General features: G+C 31.7%; 1 protein-coding gene across 3 annotated transcripts in view; it reads right to left on the bottom strand.

The window, feature by feature from the left end:
• Positions 1–20,684, bottom strand: part of Cdep (Chondrocyte-derived ezrin-like domain containing protein) — a 295,887-nt gene that overhangs the window by 93,900 nt on the left and 181,303 nt on the right. For all 3 annotated transcript variants that reach the window (XM_085807133.1, XM_085807131.1, XM_085807132.1), the window contains 3 exons: positions 17,512–17,593; positions 16,788–16,974; positions 3,789–3,839 (listed from right to left, as the gene is read on the bottom strand). In XM_085807133.1, the coding sequence (XP_085663259.1) occupies positions 3,789–3,839; positions 16,788–16,974; positions 17,512–17,593 (320 nt within the window). The remainder of the gene's footprint in view (positions 1–3,788; positions 3,840–16,787; positions 16,975–17,511; positions 17,594–20,684) is intronic.

The raw sequence follows: 20,684 nt of genomic DNA, 5'->3' as shown, positions 1-20,684 counted from the left end.
CCTACACAGGCTGAATGATGTTGTGGTTCGAATCCGTAAGTCATTTAACTCTAAGCCTAAAGTTGTTCATTACAACAGGCTAGCCCCCTTACTATGGACATAGTATGTAGTGTATATAATTATAAATAGTAAACGACCATGGTCCTTTTTGTTTCTAATTTTGACTTGATTTGTATTTAGTATTTGATTTGTTTTAAATTACTTATTGCAATTATTATTTATGTTGTTTGTTATTGTAATGTAATGTTTATTGTTGCATTAATGCCTTAGTTGTAAGTTTGGCTTCCTGTCCAGGGGTTGTACTGCCCAGGATGTGCAGTCCCTGGGAAGGGGGCAGTGTTACAGTTTTTGTATTTAGTTTGCTATTTTTAGTAGAATTGTAATTAAGTTGTTTCATTACCCTATGCAATGTTGTGCACGACAAGTTTTAAGAGAAAGCTACATTGAAAAAGTAAAAATACAGGAGCACGAACATTTAACATTTAATAGATAGCTCATATTGTTTTGTTTTAGATAAAATTCGAGAAATAAAAATTACCAGAATGTTCTCTTGCATGATTAAAAAGCTTATAAAAGCCATATTAAAACATCTCAATTCAGTTGTTTACTAAGTTTCCATTGTTGATTATAGAGAATTCGTGGCGAGATCAGATTAGCTTTCTTTGTAGTTTGAATTGAGTTCTAGTTAACGTTTTAGTAGTTCAAAATATAACTACTGTGAGATATTGTGATGTTGTGTGAATATCTCTGAGGAAATTTCAGCATTTTGTTTTATTTCTTGCGGCAAGAATAAATTTTATTAACTTTTTATTGACTTGTGTATTCAATCCATTATGAACCCGTACGCATGCAGCAATATTTTGAAAATAACAAAGTTGATGTATAATAGTAAGCCATCATAAAGGTGCTGGCTTCTGTATACGAATTGACTCCAATTTGCTGCCACAGAGATATTCACAAGGAAGCTTTGATATAAAGGTGACTGCACCCTTGTGAATATCAAATTTATTTTAATCAAAGCAACCTTTCTAAAATTACTCTTAAGCAAGAGCATAGCTATGCAAGTATGGTTTGAGTATGCTATTTTAAATAATAAAGCATTTAAGAAACCTACATGCTAAAAGAAAGCAACACCAACATGATGTTAGGAGATAAGTTGATCAATAAACAACATTTGCTACTGTACATATAGTAAACCAGAGGGTGATGTCCTTTATTCAGGTGCTGGCACCTTTATGTCACAAGTGGACATAAAGGTGCCAGCACCTGTATAAAGGACACTTTTTTTAATTATTTACACTTTTAAATTAATAACATACATAAATGTGCAGCTATCTATTTATAAATCTATCTAGATCTGTACTATATATATACAGAGTTATTCACTACCACTCATATAAATTTTCAGGAGTGGTAGGTTACCCAAATATGAATCAGAATCAAACAGCAATGCAGGGTTGGAATTCTAATCTGTCATCATGTGTACAGAGAAAATTAAAAATGAGAGCACCACAGAAATGAAGAACATTAATTGTATTCATCAAAATGACACAGATGTGATGTTAAGAGAAAATATAGCAGGTGTTTGAAGTTTAGGTCTCCAGTTGCAACACAAACGTGACATTAGTGCAACATGGAATCATGGATGTTTTCAAATATTCCAAGCATCTCTTGGACAGCTGTGGCAGCTATGCAGATATATATGTGATGAGATCATCCTCACTGTTGACAGGTATAACGTAAACCAGACTTTTTATGTGACTCCAGAAAAAAGTTCAGGAAGGACAGGGCTGGCAATTCCATAGACCAATGATAGGAACCATTATGTTCAATCCACTATTGAGCAAAAGCAACCTTCTGGGAGTAATCATCAGGCTGCAGTAAGTCCCTCTGTGTTGACTGAGGGGGGTGGCACCTCCTTGGATAGCCTCCAGGGATTGAATCGATATAACCATGTTAACCCTTTGAGGTTTGGTGCATAAAATTTTTTTCTTTGAAAAAATAACTTTACACATAGATAATTAGCCCCTAATACAATGTTATTTCATGCAAAAAAAAAAAAAAAAAAAGTTAAACATTTAAGGTAATTCATGACATGGTGGGATACTGCTTGTCCCAACATGCATCTTGAGCAGTTAAATGGCATCTTTGCCTCATTGTAAATTCTCCTAACATTCTCATCTAAAATGCTAGTTTTAGCAACCAAATGAAAATGCAAGATATAAAAAACGTTTTTGAATAATTATCTAGAAAATACTGATCATATTCACAAAATAAAAAATATTTTTTAAAAAAATTACATAATTTAAAAAAAATTGCTCTCTGTATGACTTTTTAAATATTTTTTAATGATTTCATAATAGATTTGAAACAGAGAAGATTTTCACTCCAGTACTTTATTTGCTACAGGTTTGAAAAGGAAGATATTTAGAAGGCCGTCATGTACATTTACATTTCATATCTCTTTCCTCTGCTTAGGATATTTTTCTATGATGAATCACAGTCACATGTCCATTCAGTATTCAATGACATTTCATGTTACAGAGTTATATTTTCATTTCTTTCGGAAAAAATACTAAATGTGTTTCAGGTTTGAACATTATTGCAATTTATTAAAAAATATAAATTTGCATTATCAACATATAAAACGAACATGATACTTGAATATAAAAATATTTTAACGGTGCTGCCATCTAGTAGCAGCAATTCCTACATGTGTGGTGGGACATATTTGGCCCCACCTTTTAATTTCAACCATTCTTAATTAATATATATGAATTCAAATAATAATTGTTTTCTAGAAAAGGAAACTTTCACATAAAAATATTCATTCTAACACTAAAAGTTGTTGTTCAGCCGATTTAAATTGCATTAGAAATAAATAAAAAAAAAAAAAAAACTGCTTCATTTTTTTTTTTTTTACATTATTTCCATGAATTTTTATTTTACATTATTCCATGAATGAATACAAGTGCTGCCATTTGTTATATATTTAGAGAACTAAAAGGTGTAATTGCATGTATTTTAAATGGAATTTTGCAGCTTTTCTTGCAGCTTTCATCTGGGAGATAAAAATTGATAGAAAAAAGATGGGCGTCCCACCGTCCATCAAAGGGTTAAGGCGCATGACTGGCCTGGAAGCCCTGCCTTCTGGTACACTGTATGTACTGCTCATGATATGGATGCAACTGGTTGAAGTTCAAAATCTTCCAGATGGTAGTTTGCGGAAAACAGAAGAAAGTAGCTATTGCTCATGTCTAGTCATTTGGAGTGTCGTCTGCAGGACAAAGCATCCTCTTTAGTTTCAGGAACCTTGTCATGCATTCTCAGTTCATGGCATATCTCATCTTTGATACAGCTGTCTGGTGGTTCAGAATATGTATCATTGGGTAATGCTGACAATATAGGTACACATCAGGTTACCCATTATAGTCAGTAGCCATATATATCTGCTATCTCCATATTTGTGAAACCTTCCATCCTACTACCTCTGCAAGTGGTTGTCAAATGACAGTTTTCCAGCAGGGACATTTTACTGGTTCCCCAACAATGCCTTCTATTGCATTAGAATTCCATTACTATCTAATCCTGATTCACCTTTAAGTAAGCTATCCCTGCCAGACATGTATACACATGATCGTGAATAACCCTCTATATATACACACTCAGTACACCCTGATTGTATATATACACACATTATATATGAACAAAAAGGCTTCTCAAACTACTATTTTGTTCCTGAATTTATGGAAAAAACAGAATATTACTGAAAATCAGATTGTTCTTACTTTTGCAGTTTTTGGCATCAAGGTGACTTTCTCCATAATGCTTGATCAATCCTACAACATAAAATATCATGTACTAGATATATACATATAATTACAAAATACCCCCAAATTAATCCCATAACAGAATCTGAGAAGTGCAGTTCTCTAGATTAGCTACTTCTGTCAAATGAAATCTCAATTACATAGCAAAAATATTAAAATACTCAATAATTTAAGCTGAAAGTCATAGAATTTGCACAAAAGAATAAAAACCATGCAACTGCGATGAAATTCATAGCTGAGAAAACTGTGCACAAGTGGTGTGTTCAATGTGAAACACTTAGTGCCCCAAGTAGGACAAGTTGCAATTTTATAGGAAAAAGTGTCAACCTCTAATGTAGACTAAAAACTGATTGCATACCTTGGGAAATGCAAAATCAGGACTAGGCAATGACACATGAAATGTAAGGTGTAAGCCATGGCTAAAAGAAAAATGGCTTTAGCCCAAATTATGGCAAGTGCAAAGACTTCTGTTTCTGTTGACGAAGAATGATTAGCCTAGGAACTGCCAGCTGATTACAAAGAAATCTGAATTTACAATGGTTTGCTACTTCCTAATCTAAAGCAAATGATTACTTGATTTTACAAATCTGTAATGTGAGCCACACCCTAGTATATTTCAATATTTAATAATTGTATTGTAATTTAGTAGAGAATAACATCCGTCCTTGCTCCCTCTCAGTGTAGGAAAAAAGACATCTGTGATGTAAGCATTCATGGCTGACAATACAAGATTACCTCTGTGCAGATATAGAAAATGATATTATCATGAAAGTGCAGGACAAAAGGCGGGAGGACAATGAATGACCTTGTGGACTGATTAAAATCTATGCATTAAAGGTTTGCTTCGGACTACTGATATGCAGCTTCTGACTACATCAGCAGCATCTAAAGACATTTTTACTAGCTATGCTTTAAAAAAACACAACTGCAAAAAGGTACATTTAAACAACATTGTGACAAAGCACACAACAGCTGTCTGCTTGGGTGGAATGCCTTTGTTGTGGGCTTTTTAGGGAAAACTGGCTCATGTTAAGGTATGCATAATATGTACTAATACAGCATGAAGTAGTAAGTCCCAGGACATTACAAAAAATATTTTTAAGTAACATGCTTCTCAAATGTAATGGATAAAACTGAAGATGACTTCCAGTGGAAAAAATCTTTCCATTCATGACAGTTGTAGAGTTCCTCACTTTGTAATTTCCAAGTTACTGTTGGAAGTGAAGAATCGCTTGAGTTCGTGTGACAGGAAACAACAAGATAGAAGGTTAAATAACCCTTTATTATTTAAATAGGATTTAACAGAACTCTGTCTTGGAGTGTACAATAAAAGTTGACACTTGGGCTTGAACTTAAGAAGTTAAGAAATAAACTAAAACTAATATAAAGAGATATAGTCAAAGGTATCAAGATTCTAACTGAGTTGGCCTCTTAATGCTAATTGACTGCAAAGCTATCAAGGGCCTGAAGTACGGCCAAGCGTAATAATAGCTTACGAGAGAGTAGCCTAAAAAGGTGAACGCGTGCAGCCAGAATACCTGGTATCTCCTCTGTAAGACCGAAGAACTTCGAGGTTAAATACCACTCTTCCTCATTGTGTATTCAGACGTGATTCTAAAACTACGTTTTGGCTGGAAGTGTATGTTGAAGTTAAGAAATGATAGGAAAGGAACTTTAACTCAAAATTTAACTGTTAATAAAATTAACATAATCCTAATGCAGTGAAAAAAGACAGCGATGTTAGAAGATAAGTTGATCAATAAACAAGATTTGCTACTCTACATATAGTAACCAGAGGGTAAGTGTGATTTTGTGATGCTATAAACAGTAAAATCTATTTCAGAAAGCACATTAATAACACTTGTTAAAATACTGCTGCTGAATGCATGCACTTCATGTTATTTGGAGAAGGGTAGTATGCAAACCTATACAGGCACATACTTAAGAATTCTGAATTTGTTCTGTAAATTATTTAATTTCTAATACTTCTATTTATTTATTACATCTTTTCTTTTTTCATTTGTTCTTCAAGTATTACCATAAGCTTTTAAAGGAAAGTAAGTAAAATAAAAATAATAATAGTAATTTAAAATAGCTTTTAAAATAAGTACAAGTTTTCAAACTCTGGAACTGAATGACTCATATAATGTCTGCACCTGGAAAGCTGCTGCGAAATTTTTAAGTAAAACGTGTGCACATTATATGATCATATGTATTTCTCCTTGGAACAGCATTAACGGCTTCATATGCTAATACTTTTATTTTCTTGTGTCAACCAAATCCTACTTGACATCTGTCTTACCTAAAATTATTAAACAAAGATTCATTCCCTCCTAATTAAAATCTTGCAAGTATCAGTGCAAAAGTTTTTTTCTTCTGTAATACAAAAACATAAAATCTATATATCCCTGAACTGGATCACTAAAGTTTTATAAAATGTACAAGCTTGCTTTATGACACAGCATACACAGCATGATTTCTATTCCGTAATGCAATCCAGCAATGACTTTTTCTTAAAAATTTTGTTAAACATTTTAAACAGCATGCAATAATTAAATACACCCTTTATTTGCAACAAATGTATTTTAATATGCTGCATTGATGATTTGCAATTAACATGAATATATACATCACATCATTAAATTTGCAATGCTTAATAATTAAACAATTTTCTTGAGTTTCAATATCTTAAGATTAAAGAATAATATTATGAATCTCTTATAATTAATACAGCTTCAGTAGCTTTCACATTATGCTAGAAGCAATGTTATTTATTCTTTATGCTAATGTTTATAAATCAATATAGATGTCAGAAATGTAAATGTCTTACAAGTGCCAAACAGCATTATCAGATTTGTGCTTACTAGGAAACAACACTCCAAAATAATTTATTCACTATAATAAAACAGAATATGCTGTAACTGAGTGAGTATCAACTTTTATTTCAATTATTTTAATTCTTTCAGTCAAAATATCCATTTATTTAATTACATAAAAAATCTCAGAACTGTACATTACATGCAGATAGGTATAATAAAGGATATATTAACAGAATTGAAATACGTTAGCAGTCTGGATCTTTAGAGCTACAGATACTATGCAGCCTTACAGCTAACAAAGTTTACAGTTATTTTTAAATTTTTGAAAATACAATTTAAACATAGAATTTGTATATCTACATTTTATTCAGGGTTCGTACACATTTTTGCACACGGAAATTAAGTACTTTTAAGAACTTTTTAAGGATCATTAATGGAAAAAAATTAAGGACCTAAGAGCAAATGGGAACTGAATATATTCAATTAAAAATATTATTCTATGCCTGAATTTCACTTTTGTAATACCATCCTAAAAATAAAATAGATCCCTAGGTAGTATGCATTATTACTAAACATGAATTAATTAACATAATTATTAATAACTTTGAGAATAAAATAAACTTTATGCAATTTATCAAGTAGCATTAAATATTTTACACTTATAATAGTTGCGCATATTTGAAAGATAATAAGTGACATTTACGTTTTACTAATAGTTAGCTTTATGCTGATTTTTTTTATCTCATTTTGTCACATACTTGATCAGTCTAGAAGTTTAGCCAATTCTGTAACAGCAAAAAGCCAGAAATATATTTAAAAAAAAAAAAAAAAGAGAGAGAGAGAGAGGAGGGAAAAAGTGTAAAATTAATTTTATAGAGAAAACTGATGCGTTTTCTGAGAATTTTGAATATTCTGAGACAATTACATGGGAAGAACGCTTACTATGAAAAAATTAAAAAGAAGACATTTTTAATTAATTACATAGCTAATTTTGCTTTTGCTAAGAGATGTTTCGTAGATTATGCTCTATAGCATTATAACTTGTGTATTTTTCAGACTCAAAATATTGTATAATAAGTTGCCAAAATGAAACTTTATAATATGACAGCAAAAAATAAAAACGTTTTATTTTAATGTTATTTTTAAATATAATTTCAATATGTTATGATGTTTTAAAAAAAATCGTCGACAAATTTTCAGATCTCAGAATTAAAAATTTTCTATAGAAACTGATCTTAAAATCGCCAAAATGTTGACAAGTCGCCAAATTTAGAACCGTTTAATAAAAGAATTCACATCCCCAAAAGCGAAAACTTGTTTAACAGCTCTTTATTAGAAAATATAAATTTCCAAATGCTTATGTTTCACTTCTTGCTTAGAAACTCGAGTATCCCATCATTTATATCAGAAATAGAAACAAAGTATGAACATATATGCCAGTGAATCGCCAAAAATATTCCTTTAAAATGATAATTCACACTCAAAATGGCAGTCATAAAAACAGACAGAAATTTCAGATGATTAAAATTAAGGACCTTCTGTTGATTTTGGCCAAAATTAAGGACTTTTAACCCCTTAACTGCCACGGGCGTATATATACGCCTTGCTCAGCTGATGCGTTAACTGCCCCAGATGCGCAGCCGATGCGTTAACTTTGCGAATAATTTTAGGTGTAGCAGCGCAAAGCAAATGCTGTAGAATTATTATAATTTCTGAAAAAATATCTTTCTGTAGCAAATATTTCCAGAAACTTTCATTTTATATTTAAAATACTTTTGAAGGAGGATGTAGCTCCCTTCCACATATACATAAGTATGTATTCACTTCTAGCAGATGTATGAGAAAGGCAGCATAGCAAATTTGTGGAACTTATGATCATCTCTTTAATTCAATAGCTCTATCACTAACAGTTTATCCTACACTGTTTGCAACAAAATGCAATTCAGTATTACAGTTAAATTTTGATTTAGCAGGATAATATAAGGGATGATGTCAAAAATCACAGTTAATCCAAGGACAGTTTAAAAAACAAAGGTGTATAATCCATTTGAGAATAAACAAAAATTACTATTAATAATATCTCTGTATTTTAAACCAGTTTAATCTGGAAAATAAGTTTATTTGGTTCCTTAAGTTAAATCAATATTTAAAACAAAAAGATTACATTTTGAATAATGGAAGAATAAACATCACTAACAAAAAACTAAACAACAAATGCCACTTAAGAACGATATTTACGGGAAAGCTAGAACAATATTATTGACTTAATAGTTTCCATACAAAAAACAGAGCCCTTTTTACAAGACCATATTTACACAATCTGGAATACAAACAAATTAATTACTTTCAATAATGAATACAGCCCAAATACTATGACACATTTGATATAAATGTTGTTATCCAACCAAGCTTTCCTTCTTCCCCCCTTTTTTTTGTTTTACACTTTTGGTTTGTGATATTACTTCCCCACTGTTCTGCAGTAAACTAACTTTTCACTGTTCAGCTTATACAGAGTTGTGTTTGCCACATTATATTTGGGAAAAGAATTAGTTTGAAATAAAATATATATTTTGAACTTTCCAAATTACAAGGAAAAATCATACGTTTCTTTTTTTTACTTCTGGCTTTCATAACAATACTAAAAAAGCTAATATAATGAAAGCATTTAAATTTGTGTATTATTTGTTTACTGTATATCAGAGCTGGCCAACAGTATCCTGCATGAGATTCTTTTTTCATATGAGTGACATTGTGATCTATTAGTACAAAAGAAAAGTATGAAGTAATAAACTAGAGATATAAAACAATAATATTTATTTTAACAACAATACAGAGGGTTCATAAAGCACAAATACATTATTTGCCTTCATTAAAATCTTTTAGGGAAAAGGAGGAGGACTGGATATGGATATGGCAGAGTTCATTAGTGCTATCCAACTAAAGAAATTGATGTCTTCCTGGAGATATTTTTTTAAGGAAAATGGCTTGCATTCACATTATCCATTGGAAGAACCATGAAAATATACTGGCAGCCTCTTTGCTAGGATTTAAACCTGAGATTGGCAACATAAGCATTCTTTATGTATTTGGCCACTAGTGGGCCTGAGAGAAAACTAGAGACATGATGCAAAAAAATGCAGCATATTATTTACATTGTCCAGATTTTATTTCTCTACCCTTCACTGTGTTATGATGATGTAGCAAATAACTAGTTCAAAGAATTTCTTTCTTTCAATTAAAACGTATTTAAACTGGAAAGTGTGAATTGTGCTAAATAAGTAATATTTTCTCAGCTACATTCTATGGCACCCTTCTTTTATGTGTTTCAAACACAAGCTTTTGACTTCAAACTCATTTTTAATTTTATTTCCAAAACTAGGATCTGTACAATTTGCACCAAATACTGTAATTTAAGATAAATTCGCCTTCCTATCAAGTTTATTTTAAAAATGTCTGTGGGAAGGAGATGACTATACTTTGAATCTTAAAACAGTTTTAAAAATCTTTGCTGACAGCTTCAATTCTGATTCAGAAGTCAAACAACAAAAATCAGCGTTAATTTACAAAACTTTCACAGGACTAGTTTCGATGGTTTTACCGAACCATCATCTTCAGCTGCAAAACCGCAAATGAACAAGATAGGAAATAATGTTTAGATAAGATAAGAAAGCCTGGACAAGAATAAGCAAGTGGCGCCATCTGTTGGCGAAACCAGAACTAAAACATAATTTCTCTAAAAGCCGAAGGCAAATTTGGATTGGAATTAGGATCGTTAACTAGAACAGAAAGATTTTTATGAATGTGAAATGCCTCTAGAAAATCCAGTTCTCCAATGGAAGATGTTTTTTGAATAATTTTGGCAGCAGAAAAATTGAAAGTGTGATTTTCGGACCAACAATGTTGAGCAACAGAAGACTTCTGTGTTTCCTTTTTTCTAACATATGCCTCATGTTCTTTGACGCGAAATTTTAAGGCTCTCTTAGTTTGGCCAATGTAAATTAAACCGCACTGGCAAGGAATCCTATAAATACCCCAGGAATTCATATCCGGAATGGGGTCCTTGAGTATAGAAGTTGGAATTTTATTGATGGGAGAGTAAACAACCCGAAAGTTAAATTTCTGCAAAATATGTGCAACTTTATAGCTAATTGATGGAAAGAAGGGAATGACAACAGAATTTTTATAATCTCCTAAAATAAGAGTGTGGCTTTTAGTGTGTTGAGATGAGAATTTTTTAACTGCTTGATTAATAATGTTGGGTGAAAAGCCCCTGTCAATAGCTATTGCTTTTAAATAATTTAGTTCTTCATCAAGGGCTAGTTTGGAGGAGCAAACTTGAAGAGCACGGAAAACATAGGAATAAAATGAAGCTAACTTTTGTTTAGTCGGATGACATGATTTAAAGTGTGGTGGAAGGCAAACCGATGAAGGTTTACGGTAAACTGTAGTACTGAAGTTGGATGTGTTACGTGTGACCAGAATGTCGAGAAACGGAAGAGAATTGCAAGTCTCAAGTTCAAAAGTGAACTGAATAGCAGGATCAATAGAATTCATTGTTGAAAGAACTCTATTTAAATCATCTTTATTACCTTCAAACAGGGTAAAAGTATCGTCTACGTAGCGGAACCATGCCGGGAAGTTTAAAGTTTCAAACAATTTTGATTCATAATAATGCATGTAGATATCAGCCAGGATGGGACTGAGGGGGCTTCCCATGGCTAATCCCTCAGTTTGCTTGTAATATTTATTTTGGAAAACAAAATGTGTTTGTTTCAAACAGAGTTGGGTGAGAGAAATTAGCTCATCAATTTCGATGCAAGAGAAATGAAATTCGCGAAGTCTGGTTTCTAGACATCTTAATGCACCCTCCACTGGGACATTGGTGAATAATGATTTTACATCAAAAGAAACCATGAGTAAATTACGAGGAGAAATGTTTTTAACCTTTTTTACAAACTCTATTGAATTTTTTATGGTGTAAATGTTATTGTCTAATAGAGTGGAAAATCTAGAAACTAAATATTTAGCTAATGGATACGAGGCAGTACCTAAATTTGATACAATAGGGCGGAAAGGAATACCACTTTTATGAATTTTGGGAAGAGCATATAATCTGGCACAATTCGCAACAGATGGGATAAGCGAATGTTTTAAGTTGCTTGAAATGATTTGCGAAGATTTGATCGCAGTTTTTATTTTGGATAAGTCCGAAGGTGAAGGATAGTTAAAAAATTCTCATCTCAACACACTAAAAGCCACACTCTTATTTTAGGAGATTATAAAAATTCTGTTGTCATTCCCTTCTTTCCATCAATTAGCTATAAAGTTGCACATATTTTGCAGAAATTTAACTTTCGGGTTGTTTACTCTCCCATCAATAAAATTCCAACTTCTATACTCAAGGACCCCATTCCGGATATGAATTCCTGGGGTATTTATAGGATTCCTTGCCAGTGCGGTTTAATTTACATTGGCCAAACTAAGAGAGCCTTAAAATTTCGCGTCAAAGAACATGAGGCATATGTTAGAAAAAAGGAAACACAGAAGTCTTCTGTTGCTCAACATTGTTGGTCCGAAAATCACACTTTCAATTTTTCTGCTGCCAAAATTATTCAAAAAACATCTTCCATTGGAGAACTGGATTTTCTAGAGGCATTTCACATTCATAAAAATCTTTCTGTTCTAGTTAACGATCCTAATTCCAATCCAAATTTGCCTTCGGCTTTTAGAGAAATTATGTTTTAGTTCTGGTTTCGCCAACAGATGGCGCCACTTGCTTATTCTTGTCCAGGCTTTCTTATCTTATCTAAACATTATTTCCTATCTTGTTCATTTGCGGTTTTGCAGCTGAAGATGATGGTTCGGTAAAACCATCGAAACTAGTCCTGTGAAAGTTTTGTAAATTAACGCTGATTTTTGTTGTTTGACTTCTGAATTAGTATTTATTCGGCGTGTTATTGTTGTCTTCAATTCTGAGTTCACTTTTGGTTGAAATCAGTTCATGTCAGAATGTACTTTCGCAATGCTTTAAAAATGCTTGTGTTTTCCATCTTTAAAATTTTTATTAGCTCTTACTTAACAAATCATTGCTTAACACATGTTTATTTTCACTCTATAAGTCAAGGTTAAATCATTTAATCTCTTGAGGACCAGCGTGCGAAGAACAAAGCGCAGCTACGGGACCGAAACCTCTGAAATGGAACGCTGCCCCCAGCCTACGCATTTCCAGCAGTTAAGTCTACTTTTACAAAAAAATTCATATAAAATCAGCATTTTAATATAATGACCTCGATTTTAGAAGTTACGTACGTAATATATCAATTATTAATGTATTAATATAAAGAATATCACATTAATAAAAATAAATGAAACACGCAAAATATTAAAATTATAACTATAAGCATGAAAACAAGTACTATACACAAAAACCAAAATTAGAAATATGACATGTAAAAGAAAATTAAGCAACAATTATCCGTAGGTTTGTGCAGAATAATTCAAAATCAGAATCAGCACACAGGACAATGGCGGCTTTTTTCGCAGAGCATAAGCAAGTAAGATGCATCATGCATCGGGAAAGCTAATATCTTCCCCTTCTGTAAGAATACCGTAAAGTTACTTTTTAATTAACCAAGAAAGCATATGTTAAGTTTTAAAATAAATATAAAAATGGACAACTGTTCTGAGTTTTTGCATCACAGAAGTTCGGCAATGTTACACCCGCTATAGTCAGCTAAATGCGTTTTCCCCCATTCTCCTAAAAAAAATGAGAAAAGAAAAAAAGGAAAAAGAAAACATTGAGCTGGATGCATTTTCCCACATTCTAATAATGAAAAATGCAAAAAATAAAAACAAATACAAAACAAAACAAAATTCCTAATGAAATAAACAAACACGCCGGTGTCCCTTCAATTTAAAGATCTGCGATTCCCAGTTTGTTTAAACGAATAAATCTATCAAAACCAGAAGCACAGAACAGAAACTAATGCTCATAGATGAAAGTCAAATGCCACATGACTTAATCGATGTGAAAACTGTTACCATTTAGCATCATCTACTGGCTAAATGTTCAATATTCAAATAAAATCAAAAATTCAAACAAATTGTTCCGTTTTCATGTCATGTATACACAATGCTGGGCTGTACAGATGGATTGGAGCTCTTCACGTATACGCGACGCTGGTCCTGAACAGGTTAATGTTGAACTGAAGTCTGTTAAAAATGATAAACAGAGTAACCCTGATGGTAATTATCACTTCTTTGAGAAGAAAACCTTTTCCATTTCCTAATAACTAAAGAAACCTCTTATAAGAAATTAACTTTCTCAGAGTCAATGTACTAACAGATCTTTGTTATTATTCCCATTTTCTAATCCAAAAATATGTCTAAATAATATTTCGGTGAAATCACATTTGTTAAATCCTCTTAACAGAAAATTTGTACATGTGCCAAATTTCTATGTTCGTAAAACTTACCAGTATATGACACAATCTTATATTAAATGCGGTGTTTTTGCGACTTCCTTTGCTTTGAAAAATTATCACTTTGAAAGCATTACACAATAAAACAATTAATGAAATTTCCTATGAGTGGAATACCCTAAATTATATGTACATATAATTTAAAAACAAGGAATGTTGTTTTGGTGACATAACTTCTCTTTTTCTTTCATAGATAGGTATCACTTCTACGAGCTCTACTTTCTGCTATATAACTGCCTAATATACTTGCTTTTCCATTTACTGAATGCTGTAAACTTTCAATTTGAGTGATTAAATCCTTTATATGTTTAAAATTAAAAATCTTCTGAAGAATTCTTAAAAAAGGGGGGGGAGACATCAAATCATGCTTCTTTTTGGCAGGCTAATTAATGGCAGACTCTTGATGGCAGAACAGATATTGCTACTGTTTTATTATTTATTTTGGTACTTTCAGATTATGTGCCCAACCCTCAGAAGAATCAACAGGCAATGCACTAGGTCATTAAAATACATAACCAAGAACAAAAATGTACTTATGTGTCAATCCAGGTACAGTTACATGAGCATGACAGTGTGGAATTTGGCTTTTGAAATTGGTCATGTTTATAGTTCACGGTTTTGATGGTCATGTTTATAGTTCAAGGTTGTTTTGATTAGTGCATGCTTTTCTTTTCCTTGTATGGAATCAAAACTGTAGGCTGAAGTTTGCCTGCTAATGAAAAAGAAAGTATTGCATTTCTTTTGAAATACGGCATTTTGCCTAATATTAGAGAGTGCAGAAGTTTTCAATCCATGAATTTGTATTTGTTAGACAATCAAAATTGTATGCCAATGCCAGAATTGCAAGACATTATCAACTTCCGAGTTATCAGGATTTTTGGTTTCTGGTATGAATATTTTTGTTATGAAGTATATTTTATTATTAACAAAATGGTGCATTAACCAATCTTTTGTTTATCTCTGATGTCACATGATTATAATAACTGTGTTGCTTGAAAGTAATATATAAAATGTTCTTAAGTGATTGCAATGATCAGCTGAATTATGAATTCTAAGTTTTTTAAAATTTTGTTTTGCACATTTTTAATTTGTTGCATTTTTTCATTTTGTTAATTAGTTGCTGTTTTAGCAATTTTGAGCAAGTCACCACTTTCTAAAATGGTTGTCATTTTTTCAGGCATTAGGCTGGCAAAACATTGCCTGCCAATGACTGTCGACTTTTCAGGAGGGTTAAGGGGATAATCCAAAAGTACCTTTATTTTTAGGAATACTGCTTAACTTAATAAAAAATAAAAGATAATTTTTAAATCATCACTTTCTGCTTTAACTCAGAATCCCATAGATACTGATTTTCTATTTGGAGTATATCACCTGAAGATGTCATCCAATATTGCCCTTTTCAAAACAGCTGCAAATAAATTGCATATTGAGAAATATTTAGGCTTAATAATTAAAAAATGTAACTACAAATCTAATCATTGTGATAATGCCATAGTTTATTTTTTTTTCCTATGCTCGTGACTAAGCTTCAAAATAAAGAATTCCTTTTACCAAAAATTTACAAAATTCACAAGTATTCAAACATAAAAAATTTTACACCTAAATTTCATTAACCTGCTCAAACAAGTAAAAGGGACATAGTAAAATTAACTACAAAAATAATAGCAAAATAATTGTTAAAAACTGGAACACATAAAAATACAGAAGAGAGAGAAATAGCTAAAAATTGAGAGGCAAAATTAAACATTATTAAAAAACAGAATGAAATTATACCCCCCCCAAAAGAAAAACATATGGGCATTATCTAAAAGAAATGAATGGGAAGATTTAACAAAATGCTTTAAATATTGTGAAAATACACCACAGATTTAATTCCATAGATAGTTCATAGGTATTTATATTTTACAATACTTTTATAAATAGATTTTTTATTATTTATTTTTATATCTGTAATTCAGGAATTTATAACCTTCCATTTAAAACTTTTTTTCATATTTGGGTCTGGGATAATGATATATGAGATAATTTTCTTATTGTGTTTTAATTTTAAACTCAGTGATCCTCAATGGATGCTTTTCATTTGACCCATTATCACACTAATGAAGCCGCCCACCAATATAGTTGTTAGCAAGGTTGACTGCTATTACCAATAGGCTTGTATTTGAATTCTATGCACAGTGTCCCTACGGCAAAAGGACAAACAAAATATACAATGAGCTGAAAGTGCTCTCTTCCCTGTCCCTTAAATGTTCTCCATCAAAATTTGAGTGGAATAGCACAGTTAGTGTGGTGGGACTATACCCGTATGACTAATGGTGAATTTTTGATGTCCTGCCCACTTCTAACTGTACCTATCATATTAATGATGACATCCAGAATAACATGTCTCCTAATGTTATTCTAACTGAATTTCTTTCTCTATATTTTTAATAAAATCAGCCACAATAATATTTAATATATGTAACAGATGGGAGCTCATGATCAATTCGAAAGCACAAGACAATCAACCAGTCGGGCAGCTCCATTTACTATCATACATATCAAAATATTTATATAATTAAATTGCTGTAATGAAAAGTAATGAAAGTAATTGTAATTAAAAGTAAAACTGTTGTTATTATAATTATTACCTATAATAAAATAAAATTATTTCTTACTTTCAAGCAAACCTGCATAATGCATGAGTCGATGTGCTGGACGAAGTAAAAATGAAGTTAAAGGAAGATAACAGACTCTTTGCATTTCAAAATCACAATACATTCTCTCAAAATGTGTGTTTGAACAATATGCACTATTAAGTCGTTCAAGTATAAAAGGCAGCTTTTCAATGTAACCTGTATAAAACTTCAAAAGAACATACATTTTCAAAGTTGCACATTGCAGAAAGAATTTTAACAATTTTTAATCATCAATAATTAATAAAGGGAATGCACACATATAAATACTTATTTAATTAAAGTTTTTTTAACAATTTACCACTATGATTTAATAACCTAGTAATATGCAACTGCAGCATTTTAGAGACTAAATAATGATAATACACATTTATTAAAAATTTAATAACATATTGTCAATCCAGAAAGATTTTCATGATCACATTTCTGAATTATGAATGGAATGCATCTACAGAATACAATATTGCCTTGATGTAACCATCTTAAAAATTGGAAATTGGTACTGCATTTTACATTCTTTAAAATCATTAAACAGACATTTAGTATGCATTTGTTATTAGATGGAAAATAATTATCAACTACTTTTTTACCTTTTTTAGTGCTTAGTTACATTACAGAATTTACAATGTGATATGTTGTATATCTCAGTTTTAATAGAATTACAGAGTATACATACAACATTAAAAAATCAAAGCATGAAACCTACCTCGGTCATCTGAACTTTTCGCAGCAAGATATCGCCAATGCCTTGGACATGAGTTTGCAAAGGCATTCCAGTTCTACCTTCCCTACAAAGAATGACATAATAAGAAAATAATTATTAACAATCAGATAAAAATACACATTGCTGAAGCTGTACAAAGAAAGAGAAAATATCTATATTTGAAATCTTTCACTTTATTTCAAGTTTTTTATTGCTTTCAAGTGACATTTAAATAATTAAAATCTGCAAGATACATCAAAACAAGCAATTTTTACTAACCCAAGATCGAATTTTCATTATAACATTCACTGTTACAATTTTGAGATAAATTTTAATAAAAAAAAAAACTATGTTTAGAATGGTCTGTGCTTTGTAACAACAATCCTCTGGATGACCTTCTTACTACAGTGCTCCTTGTATAAATTCTAGAATTCAAGAATTTTGTGTTTGCAGAATGCTGTAGATCTAATCCAGGGATGGGCCAACTCCAGCCCGTCGGAAGTTTCTATCCGGCCTGCGGATAAAATTTTAATTTGCCAGTCCGAGGCAAATTAAAAGAAGTATATATTTATATATTATATATCTATCTCCTTTTCTACTTTGTTTAAATATTTTTTCTTCCTTTTTTTTCAAAGGACTGATGATCTTTTTTACTTACTCTATTTTTGTTCTACAAAACATAAATCGACAGAAATTGCAAGCACAGACAGCTTTCAATTGGTAAAGTATTAAAAGCAGAAGTTCTTTATAAGTTATAGCTGCAGATTGGTGGCAACAAGGTTATCTCTTTCTCGAGCAGACATATGGGAATCCAATATAGGTTGTAGTGTTTTGATGGCCCCAACTTGTCAGCAACTTGGTAGTGACTGCTATGAACTGTAAAGTTACACAAACACGTAGGAAGGGTTTTAAAGCCCTTTTTATTCCACTTTAGAAATAACAGCTGCGTTCCCTTGACACTCACAAACTACGCTGACTTGGCGGTTTAACAAAAACAGAAATGTGAAACTAAAAATTAATGATAGGATGAATAAATAACGAGATCACTACCTGCGAGGCTCTGAAATCGTAACTAACTTAACTGCGTTCTAAGATACAGCTGAGATTCAGCGAGCTTACTGATTAAGCAGTTGAAAAATTCAGCAAACTGCCGAGATAGGCACACAGGCCGAAACGCACGTTTCTTAAATTTCTACCTAGCAACCTTCATGTTCGCGATTCAAGAAGCACACATACAATCTCGTTTCCCTTCTATTTAAACTCAACTTACTTCTGCTAAAATTTGAATATACTGCGCGTTCTACTGCAATTTACATACTCTGGCATTGGCAATTCTAGGGGAAAGTAAAGGCTTGACAGGAAAGATAGCTTAAACTTAAAATAAATGTTAGTTAAAATAAATATAAACCCTACAAGGTGAATATAGACCTCTTAGGGAAAAACTTAATCTTAATTATCTTAACTTTAAAATTAATAAAACTTAATCTGTTTGCTGGGCATCTAGCGAAGAACGACTTGTCTCATTTCCCGAGGTTAAATATAATACCCTCAGTAAATGAAGAGAAGCTTAAAAATTATGAAGATGGCTTAAAAAAACTGCATTTTGAGTTCGAATGCAGATTTTCAGTGCCATTCAAACAGAACTGGATATTTTTACCATGGCTTTCAACGTAAATTGTGAAGCATTGAGATCATATTTGCAGCTTGAATTAATTGATTTGCAATCTAACAATCATCTCAAGCAGTTGTTTCTAAATAAGCCAAAGTTTCAGTTTTACAAATCATTATCGAAAGTAAGTTTACCAAATTTAATATCTCATGCCCATTAAATCAGTGCTATGTTTGCTTCATCTTATATATGTGAACAAGTGTTTTCAACTATAAACCTTAGAAAGAATTATTTCAGAAGTAGACTGACAAATGAGCATTTAGCCTCGTTCCTTATAGTCAGTATATCTCACTTCGAACCTCAATATAAGGAACTTTTAAAAATGAAATCGCAATTTCATTTATCTCATTAACATATTTAACTTGTAATACTTGTATATTGTTTTTAAAATTTTAGAAAAACTTATCTTGGCCCGCCAAACTTTTTTCTTTCGATTTTTGGCCCATGGCCGAAAAAGATTGCCCATCCCTGATCTAATCTCACTACTTAATTCTATAACTTACAAGAACAGTGACACCATTTTAAGATTCAAATATTGTACAAAGAGCTTTCTAGGAAAAGACCATATATACACTGAAAGAAAACATTTTCTTTGACAAGTTATGCTTGAAAAGGAAACTAGACTCCAAATTCCTGAACAATATTTCAGAAGTTAAAATGATTATGAAATAGCAAATAGATATAAGGATTAGATTGGATTACTCAATTGTGGCAAAGCACGCAAGGGCTTTCTGCCTAAAGGGAGGGATGCCTTTGTGGAGGACTTTCTAAGGGAAACTGGCTCGTATACACGCTACACATGGGGAAAACTATGAAAATGTCCATGCAGCCAGTCCGTTCGCGGGATTCAAACATCGGAACGAACTACCAGTGTTCAGCGTCTTTAACGCTCAGCCGCTGGTGGGCCCAAATAGATATAAGGAAAAGAAAACCAATGTGATATTTTACTAGTTTTGAAATTATAGCACAGGTGTGAAACAAAAATTCCTTGTTTTTATAATTGTATTTAGTTACATCAGTTCTGAATGTCACCAAGCATATCAACCCCTCCACCCAAAGATACACATAATAACTTAAGCTGCTAGAAAGGTTGAACAGTCACTGCTTCTGGTTAGTACACAACATCTTAGAGAAGTACTTTTAGAGTTCAAAGTAAAACATTTATTCATATACATTAATACTACTCAGGCATAATACTACTTACATACATATACATTAATACTACTCAGGCATAATAATACTATTAATACCATACTCTTAAAAATATGTTGCATAATTAAACATAAACTATCTGAGTACCATACTCATCTGATGTCTTAAAGAACCTGTTTTCAAAACTAAGGTATAAGGCAAAATTTACTTCAAAAAGATTGGAACCAAGATTATGATTTTTTATAACTAATTTTGCAAGTAAAATTGTGTTTTATTTGTTTATGCAAAGAACACTTAAATTAATTATCAATACATTAATGTTGCAGAATCTTTTTTAAATGCTTACAAAAGAATT

Source organism: Stegodyphus dumicola, chromosome X1, assembly GCF_044657685.1.
Source record: "Stegodyphus dumicola isolate Sdum_Otavi_A_Nest chromosome X1, ASM4465768v1".
NCBI lineage: Eukaryota > Metazoa > Arthropoda > Arachnida > Araneae > Eresidae > Stegodyphus > Stegodyphus dumicola.
This window is presented reverse-complemented; position numbering and strand designations above follow the sequence as displayed.